The sequence below is a fragment of the Rhopilema esculentum genome, chromosome 21 (assembly GCF_057945365.1).
Source record: "Rhopilema esculentum isolate cy_ngs chromosome 21, ASM5794536v1, whole genome shotgun sequence".
Taxonomy (NCBI): Eukaryota; Metazoa; Cnidaria; class Scyphozoa; order Rhizostomeae; family Rhizostomatidae; genus Rhopilema; species Rhopilema esculentum.
Window position 1 is genome coordinate 602,314 of NC_142835.1, and position 27,776 is coordinate 630,089.

The window sequence follows — 27,776 nt, forward strand, 5'->3', positions numbered from 1 at the left end:
GTAATAATGTAAAAATTTAGTTAGTTTTAAACGGGAATGTGCAAATTGCCATGCATATTACTCTCAAGTTCAAAAAATGGTTGTCCTTTTTTAGTCTTGCCTGGGTAGTATGTAGTCAATTTGTTGTTTATTGGCCATGGTGCGTCTGCAGCAAAGGGTATACTGGTTTCAACATATCCATAGCGTTTCAAGATATTTAGTCTTCATTGGATGAGAAATCAGCTGTAATAGTAAAGCCTGGTTCCCATATAATCTTAAGACTGCCGCAGACGATCGGCGACGATCTGCGACGGTCGGTGGCACCTTCCCGGTGAAAGTGTTTCCATATAATCTTAAGACTGCCGCAGACGATCTGCGACGATCTGCGACGGTCTGTGGCACCTTCCCGGTGAAAGTGTTTCCATATAATGTTAAGACTGCCGCAGACGATCTGCGACGGTCTGTGGCACCTTCCCGGTGAAAGTGTTTCCATATAATCTTAAGACTGCCGCAGACGATCGGCGACGATCTGCGACGGTCGGTGGCACCTTCCCGGTGAAAGTGTTTCCATATAATCTTTAGACTGCCGCAGACGATCTGCGACGATCTGCGACGGTCTGTGGCACCTTCCCGGTGAAAGTGTTTCCATATAATCTTAAGACTGCCGCAGACGATCTGCGACGATCTGCGACGGTCGGTGGCACCTTCCCGGTGAAAGTGTTTCCATATAATCTTAAGACTGCCGCAGACGATCTGCGACGATCTGCGACGATCTGCGACGATCCTGACTTAACGCACTTATTCGTCTGACATACTTTGAAAACGTTGTTCTGATGTTGTTGTAGCGTTTCTGTGCCACTTCCACATCAATTCCAAGTTCCCTGCTCACTTCTTTCCACGCATTTCTTTCTCTAAATGGAATTTTTTAGTCTTTGCTCATCTTGTCGTAAATCACCAGGTAGTTTTGAAGGCAATTCATCAATGTTTCGTTGTCAATTTCATTCTCAATTTGCACTGTCATTTTGTTATGATTGCAAGGAAGAAATGACACGTGTTGCAACACAAAGGAAAAGGCGCGGGATTATATAAAAAAGAGGTTTTGATTGGACGACAGAATGCACGTGGGTATTTGTCAGCAATGGCATGTCGCAGATCGTCTGCAACCCATGTTCCCATACGATCTGGAAGCGCCGGGAAGGTACCGCAAGAGAAAAAAAGTTGAACATGTTTAACTTTTTGCAGATCGTCGCAGACCGTCGCAGACACCTTAAGATTTATGTTCCCATTAAAACTTTTAGAGTGCCGCAGACCGCCGCAGACCGCCGCAGACCGTCTGCGGCAGTCTTAAGATTATATGGGAACCAGGCTTAAGAAATGGAGGCTTGGGAAGGGTTTGCTAAGCTTTCAATGTCAAATGTATCACAAAGTTGATGCTGAAGATACAATTCGAGTCAACATTTATAAAAAACTGATGGAGCAAGAGATGGATCGCCGGTTTTTCGTTTGAAAGGCAGCGCCTGAATCTATGTAATCAAAGATCTTAAAATTTAGTCTTAGTTATCGCGTGTACATTTTAAATTGTTCTCGAGGCAATACCCAACTGAATAAACAAACTATCGTGTATTTTTCAATTTGATGCATACTCAGCTTTCAGTCTGAACATATTTTGTGCTAAGAGGGAGTTGACTTCACAGAAACTCACCATTTTCGATACGCACCTGCAAAAAAATTTGCAGCCACCATTTGTAAATTATGAGAGTATAAAAGTCTTGAAAAACGGTTCTTGAATAATCGAAATAGTTAACGATACTCGGGTGGTGCGGGAATAACGAGACGACAAGTGAGAGCGACGAAATGCTGAGTATGGTGAAATGGATAATAATAATAAAAATAATAATAATAAGACAAATATTTACAGAGTCTCAGTCACTCGAGGGTGCTTTTCATGAGGGTCCTCTAGATAATGGGAGGAAGGGGTGAGGGGGGGTAATCGCCAGAAGACAAACGAAAGAAACAAGGGGGCGAAGCGGATAAAGACGAGATGGTCAATCCTGTGATGAGATATTTTTTGTGCCTTTCTTTGTGACGAGTTCATCTTGTCCAGGAATTGGCGGAAGCTAAATTATGTGTACATTGAATCTGTTTTATAATGGTTTATCTTTTATTTCGGGGAGGGGGGGGGGGTTGTAGAGGTTACAATTTCAATATAAGCCTGGATGAGAGTTTACATTCTCAGAATCGCGATATTCCTATGACGTCGTGATGCCCGTGATGTCCGTAGGTTAACGAAAATAACCAGAAAATATTTAATTAACCAAAATCATCATATCGTCACCAAAATTTGAAACTTTTAAGGCGGGATAATCAATATTTAATCGAATGTTGGTCATTTCTATTTGAACATGGAAAGATCGTTTACATTTGCCGCAAAAGAGTTGATACGAATGAGACAATATGGGATAAAATATCATTTTTGAGGCCCTACAAGGGGGGTTGACATTATTTCATAACGAAATCTTGCCATTATTCCATAATTAAAAATTAACTTGAAAAATATTTCAAAATTATCAAAAGGCCCATCCTGCTTCCAATTAAGGAATCGGATTTATTAATTCTTTGATACTAACTAAACTCGCTCTATCTATGAATAGCTTGGTGGGGTTCTGGAAACACTTAAAAGACACTCTTTCTATTTTTGCTTAGAACACTTCCATATACGGTAAAAACCTGCGTGTAAGAAACAACTTTTTTCAGAGTTTGACAAAACAGGTTATTGTATTATGGGGTACTTGTTGACAGTTTAGGCTAAATAGGTTCTTAGTTAAGTTCTTAATGTCTTCAGAGTATATATTGGTTTTGATTATCAGAAAATCTGGTCTGTTTTTCATTCTAAATAATTATGAGTGTACCAACGATGCCCAGTTAAATCAGCTCTATTTATACTAGGTTAAATTGCCCCACTCAATAACCTGATCAAGTTAACAAATATGAATAGGGTGTTAAACTTTGATAGATATTTTCAAAATTGTATCTATCAATTTTAGATACAATTTTAGAATGAATTGACTTCTCTTCTGCAACAAACGTCCTTATGTGGTCCTTATTACTAATGCAGAATTACTAATGCAATTCCAAACTGTTTCTTTGAGAAAATCAATTAGATTTAAATATATATGATATCCCCGTAAACTAAATACAAAATTTTATAACGGACAAAGATGTGAATCAAAAAGAAGAAACCTTATTGACATGCCATATCTTACATCATTATTATATGGTTGCTCACATTCATAAATCTTACCCAGTCTTTCACTCGTTTTAATGATGGTGTGAATGCTATGCTTTCACCCAAATACCAGTTTTCCGAGAATTGTCTCCGGGCACAAATGTTTGTGGGCCCTTAGTTTTGTCCTCAACGGTGCATACCGTACGTAACGCTACAGAATCTATCTTAGATGAGGTTTCTGGCATCTCTAGTGTATGTGTTTTCATAATTTCTCTTGCCGCCAACCAAGGGGATGGCCTTAAGACTTTAACAATCTTTATATTTTGGCTCCTCCAATTTCAAATACGTTTCGCTTGTCATGAAGGCCATTACTACTCCAAGTTTAGAGCAAGGAATACCGTCTTTCTCGTCATTTCTCGGAGTTTTGAGCTCGACGATTATCTAAACAGACGAATACTTGCTGTTTTGTGTGGCTTCTGCGATCAAATTAATAATCCTCATTTTAATATAACACTCCGTTATTTCGCTATTTTGATATTTCATTCTGGGAATCTATATTATTATATAATTCAACGCTAAAAATCTAGATATTTATATTTTTCCTCCAAAAATCGCAATTATTTCATATTTCAAATATCCCTGATAGGGCCTCATTTTTTAGTTGAGTCTAGAAATGTTGTACATTATCTCTAGTGCGAATGTTACTGTTTGCATTTCAGTTTTGAGGCATTCTTGCTAAAATTTGTGCAAAGTTCGTCAGAAGCAGATAGATATCTGTTCAATAGAGGATTTGGAATTTCCGTAGATTTGAGACAATGCCATTTTTTTCTGGTGTTTGCATAGGGTTTAAATCAAGGGCAGGCACGTAAATAATAGGGGGGCGTGGGGGGCGTAACGCCCCCCCAAAGTTTGGAAAATCCAGTTACAGTTGGAAAACGTAACGGTTGACTTGGAATTTTTTTCTTAAGACCAAACTTGTGAATTTTATATTTTAGGAAGTTTTTTTATTTTAATTTATAAAAATTCTAAACATTAAAATTCACAGGCTGAAGCTGACCCATCCAATCGTTTTCTATTGTGAATCCCGTCTCCACTGGGTCCAAATTGCACACTTGCCCCGTTTTCTTTTTCTTTCTTTCTGACGGGAGTTGAATCAAATTACGAACAGGCAAGGTGAACTTACGGATAAGAAACCTGAAACTTACAGTTTGGAATAATAATACCCGCATTGATCAGAAAATATTAGAGTGGGAATTTTTTTAGAAACTACGAGTAGTTAATTCAATAAAAGATTAAGAATCTTTCAGTACTAAAAATTCTCAACGCTTCTTATAAAAAACGAGTTTATGCTAAACTCCCCCTGTTATTTGTTAATGTCCTTGAGTCCTTATCATAAATTCCTATGACAAAACTGCTGTGGAGCAAGAACACATTGCAAAAACTGCAGTAGAAGTATTTGATCAAAGAAGAGTATTTCATCTTTCGAATCAGGCATATGCACAAGTTTGTTCTCAAATCATCATTTCAGTTGTAAAGAATGAAAAGGCATTTGGCCCTCTGAAAAGTTTAAAGGTAGTTTTCTTCGATCAAGAACGAAAATAAAAGGCCCAAATTCTTGGTGCTTCTATATCGTGAAAAAATGTATTTTAGATAAAATTGATCAATTGATCTGAAAGAATACTACTAATCATTAAGTATATCTAATACTGGTTTTGCTTAAATGTTGCTTTACTTCTTACAGTATGTTTAATGTTTGTTTCATGTTAATCAAAATTTAGAGATTTAGGCTTTTATGCTTTAGGCTAATTATTGAGTAAAGATTTGGTAATTATAAAGAAAATAGAACTATGGTGCTCGGGCTATTTACAAATATCAATTTGGTAGGTACAACAGATCTACTGGTCGAATGAAAAATTTATCACTTGAAGTTGGAATTTTCATACTTCCACGCCCCCCCAAAATTAGCAGCTTGTTTTCGTCCCTGATCAAGGGCAATGCTGGCGCCACGCGAGGAGCTTGTGGGTTTTTTATTGGCAAAAAAGCTATTTCAGTTGGTAAAAAGGGCGTTATCTAAAAAACTTTATTTTGTCTTCATTCTCTTGTTTTATGCATCCGTTTTACTATCCACCAACCGCCTTAGTTTGGTGTCACTTTTCATGAATTTTTAAACAAGTTTTATTCAAATTGAATTATTAACGAGCGTAGTGTTGTCATATCTGAAATTGATGCTTTCAAATTGCACAAAGGCACCCAAATGTTAGATAACGAAAACATCTTTGTATTTTCTTATTGCACCTATAAGGTAGTTTTTGAAACATTTCGACTAATATTAAAGGCTTGTCGTTTAGAGGGAATATAGAAAAAACCAGTGTTCTCTTTATCAATCTTTCATATAGATACTTGTGCATATAACACGGCCGTCAGAAACGGGGGGCTGGGTGGTCTGGATGCCTCAAAAAACTGTGAAACTGTTCTATACAAGACAATGGGCAGCCCCCCTAATATGGATTTCGCTCCGACGACAACGCATAAAAGTGCAATTATGCTTTGATGAAATGGTTTTTCAGTGAAAGTTTAATAGCTCCATTTAGTTTTTCATTTTTCCTTTATCAGGCAAACTCCATACAAGGTTTTGCGACAACGTGTATCAAGGGAGACTTTGTTGATCAAAGTATATTATGGTGTGTTGGCCTAAAAGGTGGAAGAAACGAAGGCAAATTTGGCCCCTTCTTAATGCCTTTTACCTCAAGTCATTATTCTCACCAGAAGTTGGCCCGCTAGAGACGTTTGGTATTTGGTATTCAGCAATGGCTTATTAGAAGAGAAGGAGCCCTTGAAAAGTACAATATAATAATAATAATACTAATAATAATAATAATAAACATTTTTAGAGCGCACATACAAATAAAAAATTATCTATCTATGGCGCTTTACAATGACAATAGTTTATATAAATATACTAATATGTGTGCAGTACATTATGATGCTATAATAGATAACAGGCTATGCTCGAAACGTCGTTAATTATTTTTAAAAAAAATTTCCTTGTACAATTTACTTACATTGATCGTTATTACAAAAGTTTATGACTAGTTTAAAATTTAGATAATTAATAAGAAGTTCTTTACTTGTTTAAAATCCTAAAACGGCTAAAATGAATGTTTATGCAATGAAGTCCGTTTAACTAAAAGCAATTATAAAGAAATAGGTTTTCAAATTTTTCTTAAAAATATTCAAATTTGGAGATGTTTTAACATTGTTGGGCAACAGGTTCCAAAGTCGGGGAGCACAGACGGGGAGCATATACTTGAATACCTACAAATTTATTTTGGCTGGATGTTGATTTTTCTGGCAGCGAAGCAAGCTGATCTGGACCTCTGGATAAGGCCTGGATTAGAGGTGTTCTCATACTTGTATCATAAACACATATAAACAGTGGGTACACTGTTGGTGTATGTCCCTTAACATTATCATTGCCAGCATTCATCTCAAGCTGGCCTTTCCTGAGGGCTTCGAAGAAGTCATCTACATATATTGAGAATAATCTTGGTTGAAAACATGAGCCTTGCGGCACTCCGTCTTCCTTTTTTCTCAGTTTACTGACGCTTCCATCAATCTCTGTGAAATTCTATCTGTTATTAATACAATTTTGGGTTGAAGGTGCCATGTGTCCTGAGAACTCTGCCTACGGAAGCTTGTGCATTAAAATGACGTGGTCCACTTCACTTTCAGTCAGTTCACCGGGTGTCCATGGCCTACTAAAGAGTCTATTGTTTCCATTATCTACACTTCCTTATTTCTTCAAAGACAGGCGAATTTTCCTATCTTTTATTCTACAAGATACTGGTTTAATTTCTTGCAGAGTTTCCAGAGACTATATATATATATATACCATGATTCACTTGATTTGCACATCAAATGTGGTGTTATACAATCTGACTCCGGAGCAACACAGTGTCGTTGGAACAAAATGATAATGAAGGAAGTGGTGGCCTTTTCAGTGTCTTCCATTCAGCTCCCGAATACAAAAGAAATGAGAAACAGTTTAGCGATTATTGGGCGTTGTTTTATCGATCTTACTGCTTTTTCCTCGGATTGCTTTATTTTGTTTCCAGACTGTGTTTTCTAACAGTTTCAGCTAAGAGATTTTGTCGTTATTATTTTCGGAATCATTTAAACTTTTCCTGTTCAAGAAATAAGCTTTGTTGTTTGGAAAATTGAATCCTGAGTTTTGCTGAATCCCATTGGCTACAGTCAAACTGTTTGAAAAGGTCAATTCGACATTCCAATTTATTTCTCAAGGATGTTATTTCCCTCAACTTTGGTTCGTAAACCGCTGTTTCGTTTATCTGTTTAAACATTGATATTGCAAAATTTGCTGGTTTTGTGTTAACAGTGAGCAAACAGTTTAAAGGTGGTGGTTTTAATACACTTGTGCGAAAATTGCTTCCCAGTGTAGCAACCACTTTGAAGCAGCACATCAGATGACGGTATAAAAGTTAGCGACTGTGTGAGATGGTTCTTAGATCTCCACACAGAGCTTCAGAGTTGCAACATACACAGCCAATTTGAAATGGAAGCGAGCGACGTATACTGGATAGCAGCTATAATTATCGGTTTGTCAGTAATAGTTGCGAATTCGATCGTCATTGGCACGTTTTGCCGCTTTAAAAGACGAATTTTGCGCCGCAAAGTCAACAGGTTTCTGTTATCACTCGCCTTCGCAGACCTGCTTGTCGGCGTGTTCAGCGTGTCTTTGGCGACCTGCTTGCTGTCCAACCAACGCATGATGATATACAAAATGGCTGGTAATATCCCCCTCTTCGGTAGTTTTTTCGCATCCATTTTGTCCCTGTCGCTGTTCTCTTTTGACCGACTGATTGCAATCCAAAGGCCACTGAGATATTACTCTATTGTAACTTGCAGACGCATTGCAGTTTTTCTTGCTTCAAGTTGGGGATTTTCCTTCCTGATGTGTGTACAACAATATTCTTTTTTTTTTGGCTTTTCTTTTGAACTTGAGCTGAGAGCACGTGGAACAATAATGATTATTTGTTTCTTTGTTGGTGCAACCGTATTAATTGTCACAAATGCGCTTCTGTACAAAGCCATAAAGAAACAGTATTTAAAGACTACAGAAAGTGAAAGCTTCTCTCTCCGAGAGCAAGGCTGTGGAGAAGATAACGGGAGAGGCGATACGTCGAAAAGGAGACTCCCAAAGAGGTCTGATTTAGCTGCATCTAGAGAATGTTTATGCATCGTTATAGTTTTCATTTGCTGCTACCTGCCCTTGTCATTATATCGTCTTGTTTATACATACGGCATCAGCATTAATGACATTCACGGAAGGAGATTGTGTCTTTTGTTTGCGCTGTTGAGTAGCTTCATAAACCCGTGGATCTATTTCTTCAAGCGAAAGCAGTTTAGGGCTCTTTATTCAAAAAGATCTGCGCAATCAGATGAGGAAAGCTTCTACCTGTGAAGACCTTTACTTATACGGATGAAAAAACAGTGCTAAAGTAAACATAATGAAGGTAAACGCTTTTCAATGTATTCATCACCAGCTTTCGTGTATTGAAAGAATAAAATGGCGAATACAAACAATCAAGCTTTATTATAACTGTTGAAAAAGAACAGAAATACATGCTGACTTAATTGATCTAATTAAAGATGCATGACGACTTTATTGTGTAAATTAAAGAAGAATATACTCAAGAAGAATAGCTACTTAATTATAATCATTTGCAGAAACCTTGATAGGAAACACCAGTGTTATTCTTCTAAGAACTCGTTAGATACTGTAAAGAAGTAGTTTTGCTCTTGCTCCAAAGATGTTTTGGATCTTCATCGAACATCGTTGAGACTTTCTTTGCGTCGCAAGATGCACTGCTAGAACCTATTAAAAATTCTTGGCGGTTCAGCATGAAAGCCTTTCGTTTTGCAGTTTCTGGGGCAATTCTAAACGACTGGAATGTTTTCCATTTTGACTGTATTGTGTATGTACCCGTTTTCTTTCCATTTTTTCAAAAAAAAGGAAATGCAATTTTTAATTAAAGTCAATTAGTAATACAAACAACAGCAACCATCAAATGTAGCAACGTATTCTAAGCTTGGAAAAAGCAGTGGTGAATCTAGGTGGCAACTACGGTGGAAGGTGGGGGGCCTTGGGGGCTTAAACCCTTCTAGAAATATTTGCAAGAGGCCCCGTCCACCCCAGGCAGCGTGTTGATACAGCAAAAAAGCTCTATATTCGAAGTTTGAGATAGGTGCAACAAGTCAGAAAGGTGTTTTAGTAGTCATTTTCTTTTATCAAAAGGACTTTTGGTGCGTGTGATGGTCATATGTTCAGGTCAAATCGCATTATCAGCATTATATCTTGCCTGAGTCAGACGAAACGATATAGTGGTCTTCATACCTCACATCACAGTCTGTTTTTCGCTGTTATTGGTTGCTCAATTGTAAGCTATAGCTGTGAACAATGGTGATTTTTTATCATTTGTGCGTTCCTGTGTATCTGTGTATTAACATTATTATGAAGGCCTCACGTTGTATTATTCTCGCGCCAAACAATACCCAAAGTCAAATCGCCTTTTTAAAACCACTCCCCCTTACCCAAAGAGCAAACAACACTTTTACACATAAACTGCAGGGCGCTTGAATTTCTAAGCGGATGTCGCAGAGGCGGATCCAGAGTGAGTTCCTTAGTGCACAGAACTCAGTCAGTTTTCCAACATATAGCTAAAAATAGTGTTGCCTGGAACAAGAAACATTTAAGCTAAAAAAGTGAAACCTAAAAATTCTAAGTTTCATCACAGTCCCTTCAGAATTTTAAAGCTGCCAGTTTGATATAATTCGTTCGTCCTTTCCGTCCCTTCTTCTCTGTCGTGATTGTGAAACGATTTCCCAAACGCTGTGGAGGACAACAGAAGTCGATCCTAGAACTCGGAAATAAACGTTTTGTGCCTCGGAAGTGAATGAATTGAGACAATGACATTTTTGTTCGGAACACGGATGGAACTTAGTCAAAACAGCATCTGGAACTCGGAAATGAAACCATCTTTGTAAGAGAGCAGTACAATAGCCAGTAGTTTATTGGCTACCTATTGTTTCTGTTCTAGCGTGGAAGTCGATCCTCGCAGCATTCTAGCAGATTGTTAAGCGTTTGAGATAAAACCAGGAAAAATCGTTAATTTTCCAGGAGCATTAACAGCCTTTGTTTTAAATTGCAGTCCTATGCAGGGGAGACCCATGCTCAGACGGAACACCATACTTTGATGAATAGGCAGGTGTCTACGGAGGCAAAACAACAAATTGCGAGGGAAAACGGGAAAAATTTTGCTATGTCATCCAAGACAAATAAAAAGGTATTAAGAAAGAGAGAGGGTTGCAAAAACTTTCACAGAGGCAGTTTTTTGTCAGAAAAAGATCTAGAATCTAGTTTAGTGAGTGGGTAGTACCTGCCCCCCCCCCATGGTATCAAAATGCACAAATATAAATGATAATGTTGCCTTGTGCACAATTATTAATGCATCATCTGAAAGACCTTAGCCTTGGCCTGGAACTCAGTCAGGTTTTTTGCTGGATCCGCCCCTGTAATCGGATATTCTTTTTGTCAAACTTGAAATAATTTTCTCGATTTTCCACTTTGAAAAAGATAATGAGCTTTGCCAAAGTATGGGAATATCTACACTTCATTTTTGTTCTCTCGCCTTAAGATCTTTCTGATTTCCATTTCCTTGAAAACCATATCAATGTTCTTGACTATTTAATTTTTCCATGCCATTTAAGTGCTGAAAACTCAATTGTTTAGAATAACAGGACAACATTTTTGTCTTGTTCATCATTAACTATATCAGCTAACTAATGGATGCACTTTTCCAAAGAACCAGCAGCCACAATGAAGCCCCTTTGCACACGATACAGATTATTTGAATTTGTAAGATTAGACAATTGGGCTTTGAATCAAGACAGTTATAATCGAATGCAATCTGGTTTAGGCAGGTGACCTACCTGACTTAAAGGAGCTGATGAAAATTGCAGAATAAACGAAGAATAGAGAAACGTTCTTAAAAGCTGTGGAGATCCGAACAGAGGCCAATTATTTTCTATACTGATTTAATAATTTTCAATGATTTTTCCTTTCCGCTACAGCCTTAAATGACGCAAGAAAAAGGGGGATAGGGGTATAGGAAAATAAGGGGTCATAAAAGAAAAATTATCATGATAAAGCTAATGATAAGAAAGGGGATAAAAGATAAAGGATTTGGTTTTTAATTGATTTACTTCCCAGTAAAACTCCTTTTGCGAAACATTGGTGCCCTGTGTGAGGCACTTAAGGTCTACAATAGAGGAAGCCAAAGTAAACTAACTCCTTTGTTTTTCATTTAATATTTGTTCCAGGTTACTAAACAAAAACCATTAGCAAATAAGGGTAGGATGGTCCTCAGAATGTTTTACCATTGTCAATCATAAGACTGAAGGTGGTGTTCTCTCATCATTTGAACCATTTAGTTTTGGGCTGTCGGTGCGCCAATCGCAGAGACGGCCATAAATAAAACCCCAACCGTTTTTGAGGGGGTTGAGAAGAAGAACAATGGCCTTCTTCCGCCGACTAGCAGCACCTTGTTCATGCAAAAAGTCGCAAGCCATACGGCCATTAACTAATGCACGAAAATAAGTAGAAAGTCAACATGCATGTAAATAAAAACCCCTGAACATTTCTAGACAAGGGTTGGGTGGGCAGGGTCGCAAAGTAAAAACCTTTCCTCTCCAAAGTCCAACTTCAAGTTGTCGTGCAACGTGTGAGAATGAAACTGTGCTAAGACAAAGTTTATATACCCAAAGCCAATGCACACTTGCACGCTGGTTGCTTTAGCCGTATAAAAAACACAATGTAAAGCTTACTCGAGCACTGCTACAATAAACACAAACTCCACAATTGTGCAATCTGTGCCCAAAAACAAAAGCCCAAGGGGCACCTAAAAGGCGTACCCTGTCACATATTAAACGTGATTAAATTTCATTTAATCAAGCTTTCGTTTTACCATTGTCAATACACCATATTCATATTAGCTATATGAACGTAAAATGAATGTAAATATAAAATGAAAGTTTCAATAAAGTTTAAATTCAAAACAAACTGCAATTAAACACTTGATTATCGTAATGATGTGGCAGTTTGTTCAGGGAGTTGTGTTAAAGGAATGTGGGTAGGTGCCTGAAATTTAAAGAATGATATCTTTCCAACTCTCCAGAGCTGAGTAGCGGGAACTTATGCTAGCACACTCTAAGTTGCACGTTAGAATTTTATGATTCTTGCAGTTCCTTGTTCTCTAATTAAAGCATGGAATTTGCTCGGTTTTTGCTCCATATGCTCTCTCTGCAAAGCGTATTTAGAATTTTATTCCTTCAGGACTTCAAATACACTTAACCATCTGCTTGACCATTTATCTGTTATTTTATCAATCTTAGCATATTCAATTATTGTATAGGCTGGTTCTTATAAAAAAGTGCCTTAACTCACCATTTTTTGGGAAAAACCTATCTCGAGCTATGTCTTTCGAGGAATTTTCAACTGGATAGCTACAGTAAACTTACAGTTTGCTTTCTTGACATTTTGTAATTGATTCATTCTTCTGTTTTTGACCTATAGTCGACTTGTATCCTTTTGTAAGCTCGATTAAGTCCAAATATATCTGTTTGTTAAATATATGTTGTTTTGTTAAAAGCATGCCCCCCTCAGGTATCGTTCTTGCTCAAGTTTGTCCACACCAGCCGACATCTACAGCTACATACTCAAACTTGTTTTGCTTCACTTCGCAGCTCCAGCATAAGAGAAATTTCATGGTAGCAAACGTCTTTGATAGACCAAACATTGTTAGACTATTAGCAGTTCTTATGTGGAAAGGCATTTTACACCCAGAAAAAACAGCACTATTAAAGTAACCGACAACTGATGGAATATATCCATGACCTTTCCCGCTATTCTTATAAAAGCAACCTATGATAGTTTCTTGTTTTGTCTTCATTTTTGAAATCTTCCAGTTCACATTTCAAGGCCTACAAAATGCAGTTTCAACTTTTCATGTCATCTGTTATTTTGCCAGAAAAGGTATCATCTAATCATCTACAATATACTGAACTTTTTATGCGTTTCTGCATAAAAACGAAAAGAACACCGGCGAACTAAAAAACACAGGGTGCTGATGATTTTGTAAATAGAAAAAAATGGCGGCGAAACACTGGGTTTCAGACGTATTTCCAGTTCAGTATACTGTGGAGGATACCTTATCTGACAGAACAAGAGATGAAATAAAAACAGCATGTTATGCTAGGGAAAAATTAAAGGATTTGTATGAAAATGCGTTCTGTCGTGTTCTGGCTGAGAGGGATCATGCTGAGTGTCCCGGTTAGGCCTGTTTTATTTTTTCTTCAATGACCGTTTATATCTAAATGCGTAACACTCCTTCTAAAGTTTTTGAAAATTGTATGATTGTTAATAAGGAAAGATGAATGCTGCAAGTAATTCCCAGCTTTTGCTAATGAGAAACCATCCGGTCCCAGTTTTTTATCATGTTAAGTCAGGAAGTCATTCCATTTTTCATGTCATCCTGTTTGTCAGGTTGGCTTTGGCTACAATAGCGGTTATCAGCTATAAAATTATAGTATACTTTTGCTTATGTGTACAATTTTTTGCAAATTTGGTCTGCAAGTCGGCAAGAATATCAGAAAACACATAGCTTCATATTTTACCGGTTCCTTCGTTTCAAAGTTCTTAGCAACGAAATTATCTTTGTCTTGGAATAGGGTGTCTATTCCCCCCCCCCCATAGTCAGTTACCGTATTTCCTCGAAAATAAGCCGTGGCTTATTTTTTATGAGATGAAATTTTCCGGCCTACTTTTGAATTGGCTTATTTTCTATCTTTTTTCTGAAAAGAGAAAAAAAATTTGAACAAATTTTTCAAACAATTTGCCAGTACATACGAATGATTTGATTTGAATGTTTGTTTGACTGACTTAAAGGAGTGTGCAGTGCAATGGCTTCACTGTGTCTTAGCTTATTTTTGAGGTTGGCCCATTTTTCCTATATTTACATTGCTACTTTGTAGTTACCCCTGTCACAGAAACAATGGGCACCTAGTTTAATTGATTGACATATTATTGCAACCAGTAACACCTCTATTGTTTTATCTTATAGCACAATGTATAGGAGTAAAGCCTTCCTGTTGTTGTTTATATGAATTTCTCCAATTTAGTCCTCCTGATAAGTTTTTCAGAGTTTTTCTGCAATATATGCTGTGCCTTATCTTATAATTCACTGCCTGTCATAATTTCAGAGAAAAAAGGGATTGTATTGGAGAGTTCTGAAAGAAAATGTGAACCAATCTCTAATTCTGTTGAGACTTATAAGAAGACAAAAAAAGATGAAAATTGTTTATGGACCAAAGAAGAACTAGATGTTTTCCGAGATGGCTTTTTCAATTTAAAAAGACGTGCGGTTCACCTACTTATTTTGTTATCAGATTCAAAAACTCGAAATAGTGAATTAAGAAAGAAGTGTAAAAATAAAGATGTAATTATTGCAAACCAGGACCATTTGCTTTCTGCACAGAAAAAGGAAATAGTGAAATCGACTGCAACAATTAAAGAGCTTCAAAAAGATCTGGGATACTCAGAGAAGAAATTACAACAGCTACTGATCATAGAGGCACAATACAAAGATCAAAATGCCTTTTTAAAAACTGAACTGGAAGAAGAAAGAAATGAAATTAAAAAACTACAGCTAGCTTGTAGAGATCTTAATAGATCACTTACAAGCATGCAACGGAAGACAGAATTGGGTCTTGTTGAGCAAAGGAATATTCTTATTGCACAGTATAAGCATACAAAGGAAAAGGTTGAAGAAGAAAAAGAAAAGTTACAGAAAGAGCTAGAACGAGAGAAACAGGAACACCATTTAACAAAAATAGCTCTTGACCAGCTTAGAAGACATTTTGCACACATACAAGCTAATAAAACAGATAAATTTCTAGATGTCACTGAGACAGAGAACATGGGGTAGATACACAAATATTTTGACAATGGCAAATGATTTCCTATGCATGTTCAATTAGGTATGATTTTTGTCAGTTGTTTTAGTGTTTCTATAGTGTAATACAAGTTGCTGATGAAATCTAGTTTTTATCATTATTGTACCTAAACTTTTCCACATTGTCAAATTAAATTGATTGGATTTTGAGATTTGTCAAATTAATTTATTTTCATTTATTTCTGGCTTTTATGTTCAGTTTTTTAATTTAAGTTCAAATGTTATTCTGTATCTAAAATTCTTCCTCTTGCTATTTTCTGTTACTTTGAATTTTTAACTGTCATTTCTAGATTTTGGAAAAAGACTGTTAAATTCCAAATTTTTCAATTTGTCATCAAATATACAATTTCCTTAAACATTTGTCAACACTTTAGGCAGATTAAAATGTTATAAATGTAAATATTGAGGTACATTAAATGGTAAGCATGTCAAACTACTTCTTGCAGTTTAAAAACCTAAATTAATTTCATTTTCAGTTAGCCTTTGTCTATTTTGACTCTGCTCCTACATAAGAAATTTATAAAGCATTTGGTTTTGAGATAATTCACAATCCATACCTTTTATCAAATGCAATCAAACAAATAAAGCTCAGTGATAAATCTGAGCAATGCCTTCTTGAATTTTAATTCACCATTTTTAGTTCAAGTTTTTGTAAAGAAGACTGTCCATTTTTTAACAAAAGACAAACAGCAAGCAGCTTTGTAGGCAGAACTGTCTGCAAATATTGTTTTGTTTTGATTTCAAAGTTACAGAACCACTTTCTATCAAACTGAAAAATTTCACGTAAATATCATGTATTATTGCTTCAAAAATCTATATGAATGGAGAAACATTGCTGTATACCAAAATAGCCACTCCAAAATTCTGCCAACCTTGTTGGAAAGTGCAGCTTGAATATGAATTTTGTTATGAGAACTGTAACATAAAACATAAAAGTTTCATTTTAAAATGACAATATAATGTCTCTACCATGTTTCTTATGTATAAATCAGAACAATTTGAGAGAAGCACTGCTCTTTGGCTAAATAAAGAATAAAACCCCCCCTCCCCCCCCCACCAAATGTAACAGGATCGCTGTATACTTCTGTAACCTCTTCCCCATTTAAGTATTCAATGTATGTATGCGTAGTAGCCAACTGTCACTCAACCATTGTATCTAGCATTTCCGTTTTAAAGAATATAAATAGATTGATTTTGTAGTTAAAGGAGCTTTTTAATAATCAAGAAAATGTGAGAAACTATGAAGTCTTCTTCGTCTAAATCCTAACGCGACTCGAAGTACTGTCACAGAATTGGTGCAGGACCCGCTCGTCTTTACCATCGATCATCGATCCTCTCAATGTCATACGAAGAAGTCCTTGGACTTGTCAGTGGTCTCGCCTCCGTTGTCAAAGAACAACAGATCACCGCCAAAGATGTTTCCTCTCAAACTCAGCAACAGATTCGAGAGCTCTCTAATGCCGTCCATGAATTATCGCAATCTGTTCGCAACAAAGAAACTACAAGCTCGCCCCTTCGTCTACCACAGCTCACTCTCCCTGAGTTTACAGGCCGCGAAGACCTTGATCGTTTTGCCGAACAACTCACAAACGTGCTTTCTTCTTCTGGTGTCTCTGCCAAATTTTGGTTCACCTATTTGAAACAACAATGCCGCCGGGATACCCGAGCGTTCGACATCATCTGTGCATTCGAAGCTGCCAATGCCGCTAGAATAGACGACAAAACAAGCAATGCTGAGTTCATTCTTTTCTATGAAACTGGCCTTGCTCAACTCAAAGCCCAGAGAGGGGTTCCCAAAGAGCAACAAATCCGCCAACTACTCGCCACATATTACTCAATGTACCAACACCCTTCCGAATCCGTGGCCGACTTCGCCCATCGTTTCCTTGAAACCCAGCATTCCTTGGAAAAACTCATTCCTGGAATTCACCGTACTGACGCAGATGTAGAATTAATTCACGCATTTATGCTCAAATTACAACCTTCTCTTGCAAAAGAACTCGTGAGCCGAGATTCACCCTTCTCTTCGCTTACCGCCGTGATTGAAGCTGCCAAACGGTTTGAATCCGTCCAGCCTCCAAAGCCTGATGCCATCGAAGGTTTATGGAAGCCCCAAGCCTTGGTTTCCTCTCCGCCACCTAACATGCTGTCGAGAAACTCTCAAGACTCTCCTCATGCCAAGCAAAATGTTCGATCACGCCAACAAGCTCAAAAAGACCCTCCAGGTACAAACTTTTGTCGTTACTTTAACAAATTTGACGTAGCACACTGCGAGATGCCAAATAATCAATGTAAAAGAGGCTATATTCATAAATGCTCAAAATGCTTTAGATTTAACTGTAAAGCGTTTACACATTCTCCCAACCCTCGTAGTGATTCTCGCAGTGCCCCTCCCGATATTCGTAGGCATGATAGAATTAAGGCAACTTATGTATCGCCTTCTGACCCTAAACACAGTAATTCTGTACTGCTTAGCTCGGTAAAAGAAATTGTCAGCGATTCTTTTTCTTCCTTAAAGAAAGACTTAGCAACAAGTATCGAGAAAGAAGTCGAACGGCAACTGCCCCAGCCTACCCAGGCTCCCGTGTCTCATGTGGCTACGACGCAAGATCCACTTTATGGTATGCCAGCTATAACCTCCCTTCCCGTTAATGCGAAATTTTCGTCTTTGGATCTTGCGGCAAAAAACATTTTGTGGACTAAGGTCACCTCTGCGGGTGTTTCCCTGCCCTTGCCCCTGGATAGCTGCTGCTCAGTTTCACTCGTCAGCCAACATCATGCGCAAACCGTAGCGAAATACGACCCTGCGTTTCAATTTACTAAATTAGAGCAGCCTATCCCTGTTTCGGTCGCTGGGCCTAATTCTTCCCTCAAGGCAGTTGGTGTCATTCAAGTGCCTATCACTTGGGAAAATGGCAAATCCGCAACTTTCACGATGCTCGTTGTTCCCAGCCTGTCTTGGCCTATTTTATTTGGTCAGAATCATTTGCGACAAACCGATGCACGTATATATTCTAAGGATTTGAAGGTATATTTTGCCGATTCTGCAATGGATTTTAACATTAGCTGTTACGACTCCAATCCAATCGAATATTTTCCTGCTATGAGAGGCCAACAGCCCAGCCCCAGCTCAACGGCCAATGTTACATGTTTGCTTACCGCCATGCCCATGCAAGGCACGTCAGCAAGCCATGTTTCTTTGACCCGAGGGCTCAATTTTGTCACGGTTTGCCTCATGGTAACCGCCTCCCTTATAGGCTCTCCTCTCTTTTCGGGGCCCCTTTGGCTGGAGGGCAATACGTTTTCACCAGGGCTTCAAACCCTTAGTGGTCCAATAGACCTTGCCTCCCTGAAGAGCGTACCTTTTTCTGGTGAACAACTGCCCCAATTTTACCCTGCCAGCCACCCTGGGTTTTCAAAATGTCGACCAAGTCGGCCACTGGCCCCGACCCCACCTTCTTGTGTGGCTGTTTTGGCACCTCAAAGCAACGACGCCATATGCTCTGATGATCCACCTGATATGGCCTTCGTAACCAATATCTTAATACGTTCGAACAAAGGTTCTGCAAATATACCTTTTAATGTTTCGCTCGGCACTATACGATCTTTCTCCAAAGCGGATAGTGTGGTGTATGAAGATACCGTGGATTATACTGCAAAACAAATGTCCGACCACTGGTATTCACAGGTATTAGCAAATGTGCATAATCCGCCTTTAGGTGTCGATCCGCTTGTCTCCTTGCCAACACACGTTAAGAGCACAGGGTTAGATTCTTCAGCATTATCCGAATTTCTAGAAACCAATACCGTCGAGCATGATAATGCTTTTCCGCCTACAGATAATGTGTGTCTTAACCCAACTTCACCAGAATTTTACAAACAGCTGGTAACGGCTTTAGAATTGGACACGCCCCAATATGCGCATGTGCCAAGTCTAGTTATGGACCGATTCAAAGCACTCTTACGAAAATACCCAAATGTATTTCATTTGCCGAATTCGCCACTGTCAGCCATTAAAGGGTTTTATCATGATATCAATACAGGTGATTCTCCTCCTGTTTATAGACTTCCTTACCGTAAGAGTCCTGCCGAATTAGCAGCTATTAAGGAGGAGCTTGAGCGTATGGTAAAACTTCGCATTATTCAACCTAGCCATTCCCCTTGGGGGGCTCCTTGTATCTTAGTCCGTAAACCCCCCGAAAAAGGAAAACCTCAACCACCTCGCTTTGTAGTAGATTATCGGGCTCTCAATGCTGTTACCCTTGGTGACGGGTACCCAATCCCTAACGTTTCCAATATTCTAGATGCTATAAGTGAGGGTAAAATTTTTGGTAAGCTGGATTTAGCCAGTGGCTACTGGCAGGTCCCAGTGAATCCAAAACATCGCGAAAAAACAGCATTTTGTACTCATTTAGGCCTCTGGGAAAACTTGCGTATGCCTTTTGGTTTAAAAACTGCGCCCCAAACATTTCAGCGTATACTTAACACAGTCTTCTCTGACTTCTTGTATCAATGGCTGATTATCTATATCGACGACTGTGTAACCTGGTCTTCGTCTTATGAAGAAGAGCTACTTCACTACCAGCAGATTTTCGAGCGTGCCTTTAAATTTGGTCTTCAGTTTAAACCTTCAAAATTCTCATTTTTCTCCACCGACTTGCATATTTTAGGCCATCGTGTTACCCCTGAAGGTCGTTTTCCAGCGCAAAAAGGCACGGAATCAATTTCTTCGTTTCCTAGGCCTCATAATGTGTCTAGCTTAAAACGTTTTCTAGGTTTGGTTGGATATTTTCGCGAGTACATCAACAATATGTCTCATCGAACCAAACATTTGCGCTCACTACTTAGCCACCAAGCCTCATTTTCTTGGTCTGAACAACACGAGGCTGAATTTCAGGACCTAAAATCGGCCCTGCTTTCTAAGGACATAATTTTGTACCACCCAAACTGGGACAGTGAATTTCAAGTGCACACAGACGCTAGCAAAATTGGCTGCGGCGCGATGCTTGCTCAAAATCATAACGGCGTTCTTAGACCTGTTCGATTCGCCTCAAAAGCCTTTACTGCAGCTGAATCGCGTTGGGCCACAGCACACCAAGAGCTTTTTGCAGTTAAATGGGCTCTTGAGCAATTTCGTCATTACCTTATGGGTCGCAGATTTACAGTTATTACAGACCATGCTAATCTTAAATTTTTAGCCGCAATTGCCCCACAAAATTCCAAGCTTGCCAGGTGGTGCCTCTCTTTAGCAGAGTTCGATTTTTCAATAGAGCATCGCCCAGGTAAAAATAATGTTGTGCCAGATGCTTTAAGTCGCGCACCTTTGCCGGACCCAACTACAGAGGTCAACATTCATGTCATTCCTCCTTCAGATACCTCCGAATTTTTAATTGCAACAATTTGCTTTGGTCTCAGTTTAACCACTGATCAAGACACCATTCCTTTAGATTTCGCTTCAATGTGTGTCCGCCAGGCCTGCCCCACACCCTCATCTCTCGTTAAGCCAGCTCTACCACACCTAGAACATAACAAACTATCATCCACACCCTGCATTGCCATTGCAACGGATGCTATTGACGTTACTCAGGCCAAATTGCCTACACCTCATCCGTGGCCAGACGATTTCGAACAGTTGCGCCCACTTAATTATGATCGAGTACAATTTGCACAAAAACAGCGCGCAGACCCGTGGTTAGGACCCCTTATACAGTTTCTTCTTAGTGGAAAATCATTCACGGCCATTTCGACCAACAACCAAAAAGTTCGGAAATGGGTTTCCACTATCGCTAAACGCACAAAACTCATAGATGGTCTTTTGTTTTATGCCGACGAATTTATGCAAAACCCGGACCATCTGCGCCTTTTTGTTCCTACAGACCTTGCCCTGCAACGCCATCTTATGCACGCCTACCATGACTCGCCACTAGGTATGCACCGTGGACGCGATGCTACTTATAATGCCATTTCTAGAGATTTTTATTGGCGAAATTTGTCGAAACATGTTCGAAACTGGATTCGTCGCTGCCCATCCTGCATTAGGTTTAAAACACTAAAACAACCTCACGGTCCAATGCAGGTACGTTTGTATCAACACCCCTTTCATACTTTAGGTGTTGATTATGTAGGCGAGCTTCCACTTTCTACTTCCGGGAACAAGTGGATTCTCACAGCAGTTTGTCCTTACTCTAACTTTCTCAGGGCTATTCCAGTCCCGGACAAAACCGCAACAACAGCAGCACGCGCCTTATTCCATGAAGTCTTTCTGCTTTTCGGTTTTCCCGCCGTTTTACAAAGCGACCGTGGTGGAGAATTTCTTAATGCAGTTCTTCACAGACTTACAGCTTTACTTTCAATTAAACAGGTTTTTACCTCTGGCTATCGACCACGCTTAAATGGTTCCACAGAGCGTGTTCACCGATTTCTCAACAGCGCTATAGGCATTTATTGTGAAAACTACCAAGAACGCTGGGAAGAATTCTTACAACCAGCTACTTATGCGCACAACACTTCGCCTATTTCAGGAACTTCTGACATTACGCCGTTTTTTCTCATATTTGGCCGTACTGCCCCTTCGCCAGAAACAATTTCTTTGCAGCTCCCACCACAAGCGCTGCCTGCAGATCATTATGCGCAGCAATTAGTATCTAACATGAAAGATGCGCATAACCAGTTTGATGCCATAAAATCTGATTTACGCCGTCGCCAGCGCGAACTTTATGATTCCGCTTCACGAGACCTACAAATCCCTGATGGAAAAATTGTTTACGTGAGAAAGGACTGTAGGCCCTCCAACTCTGGTCAAGTATCTCGATTTATCCGAAATTTTGACGGTCCCTATCTTGTTACCGGTCACCCATTTAATCGTTCTGATCTTTTAACACTGCGTAACGCTATTACAGGGAACAATCTTCCACGTCCCGTCAACATAGAAAAGGTTGTAGTAGCTCCAGACCCGTCTTCTTCAGATTTAAGTCTTCCTGAAGACGCCCAAGTTACGCCCGATACTGACTTAGTTGATTCTAGAATAAGTGCCAATCCAGACATCGCCTCTGTAGCATTAGAATTCGGAAAGTACCTCGATACGTTACCAAACAAATCTGCTATATCTTCCCAGGCATGTAAGTTTGTTTACGAGCATTTTCCCGCCGCTCGGGAAGTGCTTGCACGTAATGGTCGTCTTAGAGGTCTTGTAAAATCGTGCCCATACCTCCAACTCGAAGGAGGACTGCACGGAGGTACTTACGTTATATCGCTTAATCAAGAAGTATTCTCTCGGATATGTCGTTAATTTTCGTAAAAATAACCAAACAATCATAATGGACATTACATAATCTGCAATTCGTTTTCGCGTATTGTATAAAAAAAAAAATTATAAACAAGTTTCTAATTTTTTTGCCAACGAGGGGTGGACTGTAACAGGATCGCTGTATACTTCTGTAACCTCTTCCCCATTTAAGTATTCAATGTATGTATGCGTAGTAGCCAACTGTCACTCAACCATTGTATCTAGCATTTCCGTTTTAAAGAATATAAATAGATTGATTTTGTAGTTAAAGGAGCTTTTTAATAATCAAGAAAATGTGAGAAACTATGAAGTCTTCTTCGTCTAAATCCTAACGCGACTCGAAGTACTGTCACACAAAAAATCATTTATTTATTACCATGTGCAGTTTCTTCATTAGACATGATCCAAGATGTTATCTTGTCGGAAAATCGTAGGTCTTGGCCCCCCCAAATGAAAGCCTGAATTTCCACCACTGGTCCCTCCTCCCCTAATTCCAAAACTGACAGCTGCTTAAAACAATTTGTTCAGAAAATCCACCAAGGCACTTGCTAGACACTCTGTAGGAAGAAAGCATTCACTTATTTTGATAAAAATAATTTAATTTCTTTACATTTCACCCCTCTCTCCCGCTGTTACAAATTTTTCTTAATATGACTCAAACTAAGCACATACCTTTTGCTATTCTTTGCTTCTTTATATTAGGGGCTAAACATGCTAAAAACCAAGAGCAAGGAGATTTTTGGTATGATTTTAAATATATTTTGGAAATTATTGGGGAGGGGGCGTTTTCTGGCGTTCAAAAGGGTGTGGAACCTAGTTTTTCCTTGCTCAATTCTCCTTTGCCCCAGCCCCAACCTTACCTTTGCTACGCCACTGTATAACACACTTCACAAAAATTTCTAAAAGTTACCTCTCCATTCCCAACATTTTTTCATCGAACTTAGACAAAATACAAAACAGTTCCTGCCAAGAAGTAGGGGAAGTGCCCCCAGCCTCCCCAAGGGGGCTGTCCGGTGTCCTAGGTAAACTTCGTCGTTGTGCAACTGCGAAGGAGACAGCAACAACCGCCATTTGTTTCCAGCAACAGAGATAAACCTTGACGACAAGATGGTGGAAAAAAGAGCAATTGATCGCCATACGATAAATCAAAGATCAACTTACAAACAATTTCACTGATAAGACGTGAGTAATGCTGCTTTTTGAATTTCCCAATATGCAGTAAGCTCGTTTTTTTACCACCGGGGTCTTAACCAATTTTTAACACTCAAATGAGATGTGGAGAAGGACTTGTCAAAAATCACAAAACCGAACTCGTCATTTCAATTTTCGGAAGTTTACTTTGAAAAGTAAAATCAAAATAATATGCAAAATAGAGTAAAGAACAGCAGAATACTAACATCAAAATATAGTTTATATCTAATAAGTGTATATACCTAATTAAATGGCATATGAAAAGACCTTTATTGAGCTAACTTTGATACCATGCCCCTTATTTGGGCGCGACTTACCATTCGGGGGAGCTAGGAGCCGGGGGGTTAGGGGGCACGTACCTACGACTTTTCTGCTAAGCTTGAAGCATGTTCCTTTTATAGAATAAAAGTGCCCCTCTTGAGATTAAACATGCGTCATGTCATTGTTCAATTTTATTTGGCACTTTATAATCCTGGAGCCACTTTGAACTATACATTCAATTTGTTTTCGTCTTTTCATTCTTGGTTGTCCAATCTTTCTATTGATTGCACTATTTTGAGACTGTTGATGCATGCCTTGTAAAAATAGGTGGAAGATTCGAAAAATATCATATGCACCTTTGGAAAATATGGGAAAAGCTTTTCTGGATGCTGCAAATGGTTGAGAGTTTGAAAGTTAAAACTTCCTCCAGAAATGTTTAAGTGGCTTACTTCTGAAGTAGAAGATATAACTTCATTTGACACAATTGTAGAAATTGAGTGTAAAACAAAAGTTCTGGCTCCATTATCTTTTGCTCCAGCAGAAAGATCATTCTCAGCTCATTGGAAAATAAACAAAAATTACCAGCAAAGTAGTATGACAGAGCAGAGATACAACAACTTGATGATGCTTTGTTCTCATCAGCAAAGAACTAATAAAATAGATTTTAAAAAGGTTGCAAAAGCCCTTTAGAGCAACGACAATGGCAAATATTATTTTGGTAAATGCTAATTACAAAGGTTTTCATCCAGGTCTTAGCCAACTTTTCTTCTAGTTAACAATGAGACCATTTCAAAAAGAGCATATTCAAAGCTTGTTTTACTTGCTTTCTCTCTCTCTCTCTTTGGTGCCATATCATGAGACTTTGGCGATCATGCTTTGCCACAATTCTATGTCTTAGTCATGTGTATTAGATCAATCTCCTTGATTGTTGAACCATTTGTTTGGATCCATCTGGGTAGGCTATTCATCCACAGTATTCTCTGCCTTCCCCTGCTTCCCTTCTCCTCTATCTTTCCATTTAGTGCCAAGTTCTCAAGTCCCTCTTTCTGAAGCATATGCCCCAAGAAGTGAATCTGTATCATTCTGATGTCCTTAATAAGCCTTCTATTTACACAGGCTCTTGCAAGAATTTATCCGTTGCTCACCTTGTCTGTCCACAGTATTCTCATCATCTTCCTTAAGAACCACATCTCACAGCTTTCCAGGTGCTTCTTCAAATCTGCTGTTAATGTCCAAGCCTCACTTCAGTGGCAGAAATTGAAGGGGTATGAGGGCAACTGCCCCCCAGGTTTTGTCAAATTGTCGGCTTTGTTGGCAAGATTATGTCATTTGTCAGCAAATTTGCTTACTTTTGTGGGCCAAGAATAAATATAATAAAGATAATTTGGAATGGGTTTGGATGTGCAGCTCTTTGGAATACAGGTTTAACTTTTTCAGTAGTTGATTTGTCATTTTTTGGTTGTTGTAACAGTTTTTGACGAAGGGTTGAATTGTCAAAAATTAAAATCTTCAGTTAGGTACAGTATGCAGTAGGTACCTGATATTTATTTTGAGAAGTAAAAAGTGCTTATGAAAAATAGCATAATCCCAAAAGACATTGCATTTAAAATAGATGTTGCCATGAAGTGAACACTCATTCATTTTGTGTAAGGCAACATTTATAAGAAAATGAGCCCTAAGTTGATGTCAAAAATTAAGAAACTTTAGTACTTTTCAGGATTAACTGCTCAAAAATCTATCTTTTAATTATAGGATGAAAATGTCTCTTTCCAACATTAGACACCTGTTTCCTGTATAAGTGAAATGGATAGATAAAAATAAGAGCTACTGTTAACTAATTAGGTGTCCTGTTACATGCTATTTTGCTCTACCTTTTTGTATTCTCTCGAAAGTAGCATTTTGGTATTTAAGAAACTAAAGAAACTTTTAGTACTAACATCACAAATTTTAATTTCAAGGAACTAATTCTGACTTTAGTTTTCATAGGGAGAAAATGCATGTATTTTGATTAATTCTGTGACTTACATTATATTATAAATAACTTATGAATGCAAAAGGATTGTATGTCCAATGTTTTGAAAGTTTACATATAAGCATTTACTGCATGCAAATCCTGTTATGATAACATGTACAAAAATCTTTGCAACTTTATCTAATGATCTTTGTAGTTAAGGTTTATTGTGTTTATTGCTGAAGAGAAGTATAACTTGAACTTTACTTGATTATTGTGAGTCTTTTGATGCCAGATTAAATTCAAAAGCTTGAATTATATATTAATGGAAATCTTTAAATTATTAGATAAGAATTCCAAATTTTGCAAAGTTCATTTCTGTATGTTTTGCAGCTGCAAAGTTTTTTTTCTGTACGTTTTGCTGCTGCTGCTGAATTTTAATTGTTTTTGTCTGTTTAGTATAAATTTAGTTTCAATTTTTTTGTTTGATGTACTATGTTTTATAGTTTATCAGGTATAATTTCCTCTTTCTTTTTAAAGGGTTTAAACAGTTTGGACATGGAGATTGATGAAAGACTAAGATGGTTTGAGACAATTGTAACATCTTCTTTGAAACCAAGAGCTGAGGAGCTCAAGAATTTGTTTTCAAATGAAGAGAGCAGGTAATTGAGAAAAGGAATCATTTCACTCCAAATTAGAGTTGCCCAGAAAAGTGTTCATTTATCATCAGACCAATGTGCCTAATTTATCAACTGTGTCAACAAAATTAAGGAATTATTTTGCTTTGGAGGGGCCCATAATTATCTTTCTTTATTAGCAGCCTACATGAAACAATTCATGTATATAAACAAAATATTTCAGAACTATGAAATAACTCAGTTATTTTGACTTTGTGCATTAATATGCTTGTTAAATTTTTTTGGTGTTATCTTGAATGATATCTGAGTATTTGAACTTGAAATGTTTGTACAAAGCTGATTAGGCACAAACAACCATCTGTTTTCCACCATCCATTCCTGTCAAAAGTTTTTTAACACATCAGTCTCCAAAAGCAAATTCGGACATTCCCATCTACCCTGGAAACAATGTTGGTTTACCTACAACAACATCCTGCTTGTAATGGATCACAGGGGAAACTGACAAACATTTGTTAAGAGAAATAAATCAAGTACTCTTATTTCAATTTGAAATTTTCTACAGAATTTTTTAGAAATATTTCTCAATAAAAGTGAAGCAATTCCGTTTCTTCTCTGCCATTGTACTTCTACTTTTGCCATCTGAACCCAAACTCTGACCATCTTGAGCAGCATTTGGCAGCCACGAGACTTGATGATGTGACAGGATATATCCACCAACATAATTATTCAGCTTTTAATGCAAATCTCCCATCCTGTACTTAACGTTGCTTATAGCCTTTTAGTTGCAAATTGTAACTATTACAAGTAAACCAGAAATCAGAAGTTTGCAATGTTTATAAAATCAGAAATCTTAGTATACTGAGATGCATTGCATCTTCGAATAGGAGAGGTTCTATCTTGATAACTAGATTGAATATAGCAGGTTTTGCTGGTTTTAATCACTTTAGTTGCTTACAGGGAGTATTAGGCCTACTCAAACAACTAAATTTAGAAGTCGAAATTGTCATTGCACTTACTGTATAAATCGAACTGACAATTTTGGTTTTCGTAGTCTATCTTCTTCTGCGGTTGCAAGAATAATTTCTTTAGCTATGATTTCATCGACAAGAAGCTAAAGTTATTCCTACGAAAATTGTTTTTATAATTGTCTTTTGAA

At 38.1% G+C, this 27,776-nt stretch overlaps 3 protein-coding genes across 3 annotated transcripts in view; all 3 read left to right on the top strand.

Annotated features, from left to right (window-relative positions):
* Nucleotides 1-6,070: 6,070 nt before the first annotated feature.
* On the top strand, nucleotides 6,071-13,166 carry LOC135684801 (adenosine receptor A3-like). The gene has a single exon (XM_065200458.2). The coding sequence runs from the start codon at nucleotides 7,779-7,781 to the stop codon at nucleotides 8,685-8,687; it is 909 nt and encodes a 302-aa protein (XP_065056530.2). The 5' UTR covers nucleotides 6,071-7,778; the 3' UTR covers nucleotides 8,688-13,166.
* Nucleotides 13,167-13,330: 164 nt separating this feature from the next.
* LOC135684802 (coiled-coil domain-containing protein 160 homolog) lies at nucleotides 13,331-16,532 on the top strand. The gene is made up of 2 exons (XM_065200460.2): nucleotides 13,331-13,613; nucleotides 14,543-16,532. Exons 1-2 carry the CDS (start codon nucleotides 13,433-13,435, stop codon nucleotides 15,265-15,267), a joined length of 906 nt encoding a protein of 301 aa, XP_065056532.2. The 5' UTR covers nucleotides 13,331-13,432; the 3' UTR covers nucleotides 15,268-16,532.
* A 6,480-nt stretch (nucleotides 16,533-23,012) lies between these two features.
* Nucleotides 23,013-27,776, top strand: part of LOC135684803 (uncharacterized) — a 58,940-nt gene continuing 54,176 nt past the window's right edge. Inside the window, exons 1-2 of the mRNA XM_089115091.1 lie at nucleotides 23,013-23,761; nucleotides 26,523-26,644. Of these exons, the coding sequence (XP_088971217.1) occupies nucleotides 26,541-26,644 (104 nt within the window). The 5' untranslated portion in view covers nucleotides 23,013-23,761; nucleotides 26,523-26,540. The remainder of the gene's footprint in view (nucleotides 23,762-26,522; nucleotides 26,645-27,776) is intronic.